Below are 12,525 nucleotides of genomic sequence, written 5' to 3' on the forward strand. Positions count from 1 at the left end.
CTATCTAGCTTTGTGAGCCTGGGAAACTCGCTTAACCCTGATTGCCTAGCCTTTGCCACTTTTCTGTCTGAATTTTATAATAGATAATATAATTTATAATAATTATAATAAAAATTTAATTATATTTATTATCATCTTATTTTAATATCTTGTTTATATTTTATATATTCTATTATGTTGTTTGTATTACAATTATAATTTATATTATAATTATAATATAATACATTATATTATAATGCAATACTATATTTTTATATATTATGGTAATAATATAACTTTATCATTTTATATTTATTATTTTTATTTTATTTGTCATTTTATAATATTTATATTTAAATTTTTCTAACAAAATAAGTGAAATAATTAAACAACATGAGAGTTAATCAAATTCAGTGACCCCAGCACAATGAGATGAAAATGGACTTGGGTTTGGAATCAGAGTGCCAGGGTCCGTAAGCAGCTCTCTGGCACTTCTTGCCTGTGTGACTTTGGGCAAGTCCATTCCTTTCTCTGGGCCTTAGTTTCCCCATATGTAAAATGGAGACTATACCTTCTCCTCTGTGTATATTCACCCATGACCCTGAGGACTAGTAGGACTTCCTTTCATCATTCTAGGCTGAAGAGAGGCTACAGGAGGATTCCAAGAAGAAATTAGTGCAGCTTCAAGAGATGGGTTGCAGACAGCGCCTCGTTAAATCCAATTTGGACAAGACAGTGTGTCAGGTAGGGAGGTACCAGGGTGCTAGGCATTCGCCTGGCAGCATTAAGTGTTTGTATTTTACCCAATATAGATATGCTCCAGAACGGCTGGTGAAAAAACGTCTCTGAGAAAGAACAGAACAAAATGAATCATAGATGAGTCATAAACCGAGTCAAGGAATGTCAGAGCTGAAAAAGCCCTTGGAACAGAGAATGTGAGACCTGGGAGGGACCCTGGAACCCAGAATGTTAGAGCTTGGAGGCAGCATAGAACAAGTGGGAAAGTGTTGTATTTGGTATCAGAAGACCTGAGTTCATATCCTTGTTCAACCACTTACTACTTGTGTGAATCACCCAACCACAGTGATCCTCGATTTTCTCTTGTAAAAAATGAGGGGAGTGGGATCGGATGCTCTAACAAAGGTCACTTCCAGCTCTGTGAACAGTGTCATTACTAGGAGGACCTTAGAATATGGGGGAGGCTTTAGAACCCAGAATGTCAAAGCTAGGAGGGCTCTTAGAATCTGAAATGTCAGAGCTGGGACAGGGCTTTTAACCCAGAATGTCAGAGCTGGAAGAACCCTTAGAACCCAGAATTTCAGGCCTAGGGGAGCCCTTAAAACAGAGATCTCAGAACTAGAAGAAATCTTTGAACATAGAAAGTTGGATTGTAGGGACCTTAGAGATCATCTAGTCTAACCCCATCCCATGTTACCTACAACTCATGGCTTAAGGTTTCTCTATGACTTTGGGCTTACATAGATTAGATCCAATCTTGGTAGCTAATTAAAAAGAGTTTCTCTTCTGTTTTGTTGCCTTCCATATGGAGTTACTCTTGAAAAGCCTCCAAATATAGCTAGCTCATGCCTAGGTTTCCACAAATATGAATAGAAAGGGTTCCCCGATCTTGCATATGCACTTAGACAACAAATGCATATGGGGAGAGGACAATCTTTAGTTTACTTTTCAAGGGGAAAAAATTGCAAACAATGCAAAACAACTCAGTTCAATAAATAGGTACAAAAAACATAGAAGGTGTTCACAAGTAGTCTACAAACCCCTTTCTCTTTGATATTCCATGACTGTCCCTCATTCCTTTAGAATCCTCCAGGGTCTCTCCCAGACTTATAGTGCTACTACGTGGTTTAGACTTGTGTTGGTGAACCTATGGCATGTGTGCCGGAGGGAGTTGCTCTTTCCCCCACCCCCCTCCACCACACCTAAAGATATTTTTCACATCATCCACCCTTCTGCCCAGCAGCCCAACAGGAACACTTCCTCCCTCCCCTGTCTGGGGTGAGGGGGTGGCTCACAGGCGGCATGAGGGTACAGTTTGGGTACTCAGTCTCTAAAAGGTTTGCCATCACTGGTTTAGATTCTCTGGAGAAGACAACCATGTTTTGGGATGGTCAAACAAATAGCCTGTATCCCTTCTCCTTCTAGTAAAAGCAGGCACAGCTAAGGCAAACATTAATTCCTCAGCTTCAGTCTTGTATTCAACGTGTTGAATACTATAAAAACCTTCATTTCAGAAAAGATTCTATTAAAGTCTCAACTTCTAGGTGCTGAAGACAGTAGATGGCCTTCTACAAAAGAAGTTCTAAGCCATCTTGAGAAATACACTAAAAGGAAGTCTTCTCTGAAGGATGTACCAAGTTATCTCAAATCCTCTGCCTCAACACAACCAACATTGCACCTTACACATTATTTTTACAGTTATTACCTTATTTTGACCCTCTCAGTATTCCTGGGAGGTAGGGGCTATTATGATTCCCATTTTACAATGAATAAACTGAGGCAGAAGTTTAGAAGTTTAGAGAATCACCTAGGATCACTCAACTTAAGTACTTGAGGCCAGATTTGTACTCAAGTCTTCCTGACTCCAGGTCTGCCGTTCTATTCACCATACTCCCTAGCTGCCCCCTAGATCTTGAGATCAGGGTCTGGAATGGAGATAAGTAGGTTAGCCCAAACTAAAAGGACATAATCACTAAGTTCTTCTTCCTCTGTGACCAGGCTCTTAGAATTATAAGAGGTTCAGTCCTCAAGAAACCAGAATGAAGAGAGGTCCTCTGAGCCTTCTCACACGTAAGCTTCTTAAGTAGCTGAGGCTTCAGAGTGTGTTTGGATGGAGATTCTAAGCCACTTGAAGAGTCAGTCCTTTGGTGCTTTGGACAGAAGATGGCCTGCTTCAAAGGGGACTCGAAATCATTTCAGACCTCAAGCCTCTGCACGCCTAAGGGGACGGGAAGGGGCAGGAAGGGGCTTTGCTTCCAGGGTGTCAGAGAGTACTTGACTGAGGATTGTCTCCCAAGTGTGCCTTATCCTCTGCCATCTTGACCGATACTTCAGAATGGTTGAAGGGTGTCAATTCAATGCCAAAAAACCATTACCTTGGGGCCTAGAGTGGCCCTGAGTCACCAGAGTCTGGGAACCTGAAGAGATCTCAGCCTTTTTGGAGGCAGAGTCAATGATGGCCAACACTAACTTCTAGCTCAGTCATCAGAGGATCCTAGAAGGTGGTTACCTCCTACCATCCAGTGTCACTTGGCCACAGGGTATGTGGAAGAGAGGAAGTAAGGTGGTATAAGAAGTGTGGAAAGGTTGGAAAGGGCTAGGTTTTATCAGGACTTTAAAAGCCAAACAGAACTCTTGGTTTGATCAAGGTGGTAATAGGGATCTCCTAAAATTTATTGAGTTAGGGGCTATATAAATCTGACTGATGTTTTTGTTATTGTTTTCAGTCATGTTCAATGTTTTGTGACCCCATTTGGGGTTTTCTTGTCAAAGACACTAGAGTGGTTAGCCATTTCCTTTTCCAACTTATTTTATAGATGAGGAAACTGAGGCCAAAAGAGTAAAGTGACTTGCCCAGAATCACCTAGCTAGGAAGTGTCCAAGGTCAGATTTGAACTCAGATTCTCTCAACTCTAAGCCTGGCTTCCTTATCCTTCATCAATCCTGAATTTCTTCACAAATCTTCTTACTAGGCAATTATATTCTGTTCCCTCTCTCCACACTTTTTTGTTTTTAACCTGTCCCTTCCTTTTGAATCAGATATGCCCTTCCAGATTGAAATTCCACTCCTGGTCTCCCCATCCCAACAAGCCTCAGTGATATCTATGAAATCAAATCACCTCCTTGAATGAAGATCATTACCTCACCTTGTTTGTAGTCCTGTTTGGTGCAGTTGTGAATCTGAGGCTGTGAATTTTATTACTGGATCTTTTCTTAGATCTGTGTTTCCTTTGAATTAATTAGACCTCCCTCCTGTTATTCTTCTTCCCATATGTATTCACTCTGGCATCTTTCTTGGCAGGTACCTTCTTTTTCAGTCTAAACTACTTTTGGTTACTTTTATGAAACTTCTGGCACAAATATTTTTACCCACCCATTTGCTGGCCAAGAACCTATCAGGAGTACATATATCACATCTATGTATGTATGTATGTATGTATGTATGTATATATATATATATATTTGCATATATATATATCCATATATATGTCTATATTAAACCCTTATCTTCTGTCTTAGAATTAGTTCTAAGACAGAAAAATAGCAAGGGCCAAGGCAATTGGGGGTTAAGTGACTTGCCCAGGGTCACACAGCTAAGAAGTGTCTATGAGGCCAGATTTGAACCCAAATCCTCCCAACTTCAGGCTTGGTGCTCTATCCACCATGGCACCTAGCAGCCCCTGTTACTCTATATTAAACCATAGTCCAGAAATCCAAATCCTATCCTTGGATGCCACTTTCTTAAGCAACTGTTCACTTCAGTAGCAGGTAATTTAACAGGGAAATTAGAAGGAGAGGTACTGAGAGGGGAGAACAAAAGGTCACCCAAAATGGGATGGGAATCAGGCCAAGAGATGCACGTGTTGGTGGTGGATTGTTTTGTTCAGTGATTCACCAATGGTCATCCTCTTGCATGGGTGAATCACTCCCTGCCTTGATGAGCTTTCGAAAGGTGTAGGCAGCAGAAACCAGACAAATAGAACAAAACTGTCTTGAGCTTCGTGTTATAACTCCTTGTCTTAATTTAGCAGGCTCTTAAGCAAGACTTTTCCTGAAGACTCTGCTTTGATGTCTATGGATGTAGTCCTTACTGGATTCAAAATTTTATAGGCAGGGACAGTACTACCCCATTTTACAGTTGGGGAACCTAAGGGTCAGACTTCCCCAGGCTCACCTAGTCAACGAGAGTCAGAACTGGGACTCGGATTGAAGTTTCCTGGATTCACAGCCAGTACCCTTTCAGAGGAGTCTGATCCAAGATGCCTTTCAACTTTAAATCATCTTCCCCAATTCCTACCCCATCCTGGACAAGAAAGGAATGCCTGGCAATTCCCCCAAATGCCTGGCTCAGGCCTCCCTGATCATTACCCATCTCACCATAGCTGAGAGCTTCCCCTCTTCTTTCACAAGCAGCCCTCAGGGCCATGGGCACCTCCATTGGGTAATTGACCAGAAGTCCCATTCACCGCCATTGTTCCAGTCCTACTACCGGGTGGCAGTCCACACAGATCAGTGAAGTCAGGCAGAAGAGCCTCCCAGTCAATTAAGGCCAAGCTTTCTATTTTCTTCTGTGGTTCCTGCCCTCTCAAAGAGTCTTAACAAGGCCACTGCCCCAGGCTTGCGCAAGGGGAGAGGCAGATTGTGGACAGCTGAATTATCTCCTGCCTGATGGTCACTCTTTCTGTTTCAGCTGGAACAGTTCCGAAGTCAAATTATCGAAGCCATTTATGGTCGAGGAAAACTGCCCCAAGCCCGGATCGTAACCAATCAGCAGGTGAGTCTCGCTTTCCTCTGGGGAGTCCTCCACTTCCTTTGGAGCATGAGGGTCGACTTCTCCCATCCTTCGAGAGCATGTATCCCCGTTTGTATGGCTGGCACATAATGCTCTCCCTGTCGCTACAACGGGAAGGTTTGTTTTGATTTTGTGTTGTATTGAAGCTAAGTCCTGGATGTACTCAAAACATTTCCATGAAAAACACTTGTCCACTTTCTCTGAGGTGTCAGTCACGGGTGATTTATCCAAGTTATTTCCCACCATGGAATCTCCTTGGTATGAGATTTTTTGAAGGAGGTTAGGGATGGAGAGAAGATCTTGGGTTTATAATTTCATTGGGGAAGACTTCCAATGTGGAAAGTCTCTCCACTGATGCAGATGAGCTTTTGAAAATTATAATCTTAAAGCCAAAGTTCTTCATCTTTTCTATATTATGGACTACTTACTCCTTGGACTAAGAATGAAACTGATGGACCCTTTCTCAAATGTGTTCAAATGAGTTTAATATAAAATATATACCATTGTGTTTTAAATTTTAACTTTATTTTATTCCAGTAACAAATTTACTCAAGTTTTCCAAGGTTACATGATTCATGTTGTCTCCCTCTCCTCTTCCCTCCCCACTCCTGGAGTTGACAAATGAAAATATATACCATTATGAAAGAAATCAATTACATTGAAAATAGTTATCAAAAAATTGTAGGGGCAGCTGGATGGAGAGCCAGGCCTAGAGACAGGAGGTCCTAGGTTCAAATCTGACCTCAGACACTTCCCAGCTGTGTGACCCTGGGCAAGTCACTTGACCCCCATTGCCTACCCTTAACCACTCTTCTGCCTTGGAACCAATACATAATATTGACTCCAAGATGAAAGGTGAGGGTTATTTTTTTAAAAAATTGTTTTAAGTTCGTGGATCCCAGGTTAAGAACCCTTGTTTTAGAGAATTACCTGTCAAAGAGGAGATAAGTGATTTACCTAGGGTCACATTGCTACCAGACAGAATTTGGATTTGAACATAGGTTTTCTTAATTTGGAGGCCTTTAAAAAGTTGTATCTCTGGACAGCTAGGTGGCTCAATGGATAGAGAGCTAGACCTGTGGAGACAAGCAGTCCTCAGTTCAAATCTGGCCTTAGCCATTTCCTAGCTGTGTGATCCTAGGCAAGTTACTTAATCCCAGATGCCTAGTCCTTACTCTGCTTTTACCTTGGAACTGGAATACTCAGTATTGATTCTAAGATGGAAAGTAAGAACTTTTTTTTAATGCTGAATCTCTTACTAGGTGATACTTCAAATCAGACTTTCTGGTCTCACTTATATCATCTTTGAGATATGTGGTCCGGCTCATTGGACCTTGTTCCAGCTATTAGTGTAGCAACTGTTGTTCTGTCCAGTTCTCCTTCTGTAGGTCCTAATGATATAACCTCCTCTCCTAGCAACTTAGGCAAGAAAATGCCCCCCACTCAGTCCCTATCCAGGGCATGGGCCATAGGGCAGAGATGCTTTATCTAGCCCTATGCATAGGTTAGTCTGTGTATGAGTTCCATTTGGTGCCTTCTAACCTAACCACTAATCAAAGACTCATGCTCCATCTTTTAATTTAATTTTGTGGCTCAAACATAATTCTTTATGATAAGCCAAACCCTTTAGAGGTCGAGTGTATGGCAAGGAGCTTTCATCGTGTGTGGGATAAAAAATTGATTACAAGTGCCCCACTCACTCAAATAAACAAAAACAGTCAGAAGATAGAAGTAAAAAGAGGCAGTTTTTTATTCCCCTTCGTGAAAGAGAACACTTCGTTGATGGGCTAAGAAGTGCCAACTGACTAGGCAGCAAACAGGCAATATATACACAAGGTTTCTCCCCCATCCCCTGTCAGGCCCTCACACCAGGTTTTGCCCTTCAAATCAAAACACCTGTGCTTCCAACCCAACTCAGGTGAGGCAAGGAAAGCAACCAAGCTGTTCATTGCCCCTTCTGTCCATCAGTCTCCCTCCCAAGCCTGTCCTGGAGTCCTCAACCAAAAAAACAGATTTTATAAGCTAAATGTTCATTCTGAGAATAGCACACTCAATTCTGTACCACTAATCAAGAGAGAAATCTGGTGTTTCTGCAGGTGCCTAGATGCTTCAGCCAAACCTGGCTTGATCTGGAGTCTGAAGGTCTGGTTTACAACCAGATTTTTTGCTTACTACCTTGTGACCTTCAGAAGGTCCATTATCATTTTTCAAAGCCTTAGTAGTTTCTTTCTCTGTAAAAATGAGATTGAATGAGTCAGTCAGTCCAACAGCATTTCAATATGGCCTGCAATGTGCCAGGTGCTAAATTGGTCTATATGACCTTGCAACTCTAGATCTGGAGCCTCTGAAAAACCTTTGGAATAGTCAACCCAGTGTCCCCAGCTCCACTGTCTTTTTAAGATGTCTTCTTGGTATTTTTTGCTTTTTTTGTACCCCTATTATTACCCAATAGCTGACCTTCATCCCAACTTTTTGGAAGATTTCCTTAAGACAGTGCCAACTCAAACTGTTGTTTCAGTTTCAAGCATGCTTTGAAATAGCATCATTCCAAAACAACAACAACAACAACAACAACAACAACAACAACACTGAATGGAAGTTTGTTTACAGATTAAACAACAAAAAAGGCAAAATCTTGCTGGAGAACAATAGAGTATTTGCATATGAGAGAACTGGCCAAAAGGTAGAGACAAAATCCTCAAAACTTCTACTTTGAATCTACTGATTTAGTCTCTCTGCCCTCAAAAGAAAAAAAAAATGCAGAGAAGACCCCTTCCTATGAAAAAAAAAATCCCGAGTTGCAATTCTCTCTCAGCCAGGAGTCCAGAATCAGTTTAAGACTCCAGCTTAAAAAATGGTAGCACAGGCTGGAAAACCCACATGGGATGGGGGAAGGGATTGGAATTCTCACCAGTCCATTTGAAAAAAACAGTTTGGATTGGCAGGGAATGGTAAGGAACCTGAGATGGGGCAAAAGCAGGTGGACTGAGTGACCAGGGAAGAAAAAAAAAACGCAGGAGCATGGGGAGAGAAAGGGAAACCCCAGCTCTCAGCTCTCTGGCAAACTTACTAACTATACTGAAAATCTATTTTTAAAAAATATTTGAGAATTCTATCCCATTGTGGTTAGCCAAAATGTGTAAATTAAAATTACTATGCAAAATACTAAATATTAAAAGTATTTTATTAATTATAAACTAACAAAAGAGACTAACTAAAAGGTACCAACCAGCCTTGATCCCAGGAACCAAAGAGAAAGAGGGAAGAGTTACAGCCAACCATAAAACAAGAGATTAAAGGGAATTTTGGGAAAACTAAGGAACTTAATGGGGGATGAAGTCCAAGGTTCAAAATTTCCATTTATACAACAGAGGGAAACAACTCATTCAAATTCAGGTTAAATACCTGACTACAACTAGGTAGCCCCCTAGCACATAGTGCTGATCCTGGAGTCAAGGAAGGCTCATCTACCTGAGTTCAAATCTGGCCTCAGACACTTACTAGCTGTATAACCCTGGGTAAGTCACTTAATCCTATTTGCCTCAGTTTCCTCATCTGTAAAATGAGCTGGAGGAGGAAAGGGGAAATCACTCCAGTCTTTTTCCCAAGAAAATCCCAAATGGGATCATGAAGAATCAGACTTGAGTGAAAATGACTGAACAATAACAATCAAAAGTACACTTGAATCCCAGAAGAACAATGGTGATCAGGACCTCTCTCCTCTTGTTGGAGAGATAGTAGACTATGTAGCATTTGCAGAATGTTACATATGTGGTCAGCTGTGGTCATTCTAATAAGTCAGCACCTCTGCACTGAGAGTAAGGAGACAATGACCATTATCAACCCTGGGGAATCAATTAGTCTTGATATTTAGTCTCAGTTCTGTTGTCTTTCCCTTTATTTTCTTTAAATCCTTACCTTCTGTCTTGGAATCAATACTAAAGTATGGGTTCCAAGGCAGAAGAGGGATAAGGGCTAAGCAACGGGAGTAAAGTGATTTGCCCATGGTCACATAGCTAAGAAGTGTCTGAGGTCAGAGTTGAACCCAAGACCTCCTAACTCCAGGCCTGGTCCTCTATCTTTTGTGTACCTAGTTGCCCCTACACACTTATATTCAACAGCTCTTTAAGATTTATAAGATATTTTCCCAATTATTCTCCTAGGAGAGAGAGAGAGAGAGAAAGAGAGAGTGTAAAATGGAGATAATAAAATATTTGCAGAGATAGAAACTAAGGTTTCAAAAGGGAAAAAGTCTTGCCCATGACTATGCAATTTAATTAGTTAATATGGGAACCCATAGGTAGCTGGGTAGCTCATTGGATAAAGCACAGAGCCTTAAATCAGGAAGACTTGAGTTCAAAATCCAGTCTCACTAACTGGGTACCCTGGGCAAGTCACGTAATCCCTGTTTGGCTCAGTTTCCTCATCTCTAAAATGAAAAGGAAATGGCAGATCACTTCAATATCTTTGCCAAGAAAATTTAAAATGGGGTTACAAAGAGTCAGATATCATTGAAACAACTTGACAACAAATGAGAGCCTAGCCTATGATTTTTCTAGTGATGAGTCATGAATCCATGAAAAGTCATGGGACCAAAGTTACCTTCCCCCCAGCATTCCTCAATTTTCTTTTCTTTTTTAACCCTTACTTTCTGCTTAAAATTAATAACAAGTATTGGTTCCAAGGAAGAAGAGTGGTTAGGGTTGGGCAATGAAGGTGAAGTGCCTTGCCCCAGGGTCACACAGTTAGGAAATGTCTGATTTGAACCCAGGACTCTCCTGTCTCCAAGCCTGGCTCTCTATCTACCGTACCACCAAGATGCCCTTGTTCCTTAGTTTTCACACTTCCCTTCATCCCTTTGTGGCAGCTGCTCCAATTGACCCTTATTTTGACTGTTTTGTTTTCCCTACAACCAGCTGGTAGAGGTGATCTCCACTGTCATGGAGGACAACTTCAACTTGCAGCAGAAAGAAATGATGACGAAGAGCTGGCTTGAGACCTGCAGGGAGGATGAGCTCTTGGCCCGCACAGACAAGCTGAAGGCCTTCTTTGAGGACTGCCAGGTCACTTGTTGGGCACTTTAGTAAAGGCCAAGTTAGTTTAGTTTTTGCTCTTCTTGTTTTGAAAATCATCCTGACCTAGAGGAAGAGGGGTTTAGCGGAAAGATCAAGCTATTCTTATTTGTCTTATTGCCCATGGGGCCACCGAAAATGTCAGAGCTGAGAGGGGTCTTAGAACATGGGATGTCAGACCTGGGAGGGACTTTAGAATGAAGAATGTCAGAACTGAGAATGAGCTTAGAACACAGAATATTACAGCTGTGAGGATCCTTAGAAAATACAATAGCAGGAAAAATGGGAAATAAGCATTTAGATAGTATCATTAGCTGGCAAGCCCTGTGCTAAGATGCTGTTTACAAATATTATCTCATTTGATCCTCACAACAACTCTACAAGGTGTAGGGGCTGTTATTTTAAGGTAAATAGGGTTAAATAACTTGCCCAGGGTCACACACAGCTAGTAAGTGTCTGAGACTTGATTTGAACTTAGGTCTTCCTGACCCTTGAACAGAGCACTCTGTGCACTATACCACCAGCTCTACCAGAGCTAAAATAGTAATAATAATAGCAACAACAACTACTGACATTTATACAGCATTTTAAGGTTTGCAAAGGGCATTTCATGGATCATAGAGTCCTCCTCCGACCCCTTCCTTTTGCAGGAAAGGAAATTGAAACCCAGAGAGGGAAAATTATTTGCAAAGTCATTCAGTAAGTAAATAGCAGAGCGGGTATTTATGACCAGCCCTTCTAATTCCCAATCCAGTGTTCTTAACATAATTTTATGCTCTGCCTGTGATTGAATCCAATTACCCAGGGACAGGCATAACCTCATCTTATCTTATCAGCCTGTTCTCCACCCCAGCATCTTCCATTTCTGCTCCTCCCCTCCAAGGCCCAAACCTTACTGAAGTTCAGCACATTCCCTTTAACTATGCCTGGGAATATTTTACTCAAACATCATTTTTTCCCCCTAGAAACAGTTAACAACTTTCTAAGCCAAGTAATAAGGGAGGAAAAGCATAAGGTTTGGAGTCAGTTCAAAGTCCTGTGATGACCTATGTGGCTTTAAATGGACTTTTTCCCTTGTAATGTGGTGTGGAGTTAGTTTAAATGATCTTTACGGCCCTTTTCAATTCTTAAAGCCTATGCTTGCATTCCCCAGCTAGTAAGACATGAATTGTCCTGGATAGTCACTGAGGCCTAGAATAGCTCTGAGATTCTGCTATATTATATGTATCTTCCCTCATCAGAGGAAACTTGTTTAGAAAGAGAAAAATGAAAGTGCCCTCCAAAGATCTCAAATTTCTGCATTAAACAGGTTCGTCTGTTGTACAGATAGGCAAATGCCATCTTGGCAGAGATTTGATATCTGAAAGCAGTGGAAGGGCAGCTTCTATGAACTCATTCTGAAAGCCTGAATGTGTGACTACCAGAATGAATAAAAGAAGACTGTCATCCTGCCCTTGACATGAAATTTCTGGCACACTTTCCCCAAGGCACTGTACCTTAGCAGTAACAATTTGAGAGCTTGCCAAATATGCAAGATTGACATTAGGTTTTCAAGTTAGGAAACCGGTCTAAATGTTTGGTCAACAGGCAGTATGATGTGCATAGTACATAGACTACTGGGTAGAATGCTGAACTTGGAGTTAGAATGACTTGAGTTCAAATGCTGCCTCTGGAACTAACTAGATTCATGGCTTTGGGCAATTCCCTTTCATCTCTCTCAGACCTCAGTTTCCTTATCTTTAGAAGGGGTGTAGAAGTGGAATAACACTTCCAACTCACAGGATTATTGTAAGGATCAAATGAAATAATATATAGAGGGTGACCCTGAATTGTCATAGTGAAGATTTAAGCTGATAAAGGTGTTAAAGATTAATAGCAAAAACTTTGCAAAACCTGAAGTATATGTTAATAATGATGGTGGTGGTGAGGATGATGATGATGATG

General features: G+C 41.2%; 1 protein-coding gene across 1 annotated transcript in view; it reads left to right on the forward strand.

The window, feature by feature from the left end:
• The window catches only part of FHAD1 (forkhead associated phosphopeptide binding domain 1), a 190,767-nt gene that overhangs the window by 111,649 nt on the left and 66,593 nt on the right, over positions 1-12,525 (forward strand). The window contains exons 11-13 of the mRNA XM_044668682.1: positions 616-723; positions 5,408-5,491; positions 10,426-10,572. Coding sequence (XP_044524617.1) covers positions 616-723; positions 5,408-5,491; positions 10,426-10,572 — 339 coding nt within the window. The remainder of the gene's footprint in view (positions 1-615; positions 724-5,407; positions 5,492-10,425; positions 10,573-12,525) is intronic.

The sequence above is a fragment of the Gracilinanus agilis genome, chromosome 3 (assembly GCF_016433145.1).
Source record: "Gracilinanus agilis isolate LMUSP501 chromosome 3, AgileGrace, whole genome shotgun sequence".
Lineage (NCBI taxonomy): Eukaryota > Metazoa > Chordata > Mammalia > Didelphimorphia > Didelphidae > Gracilinanus > Gracilinanus agilis.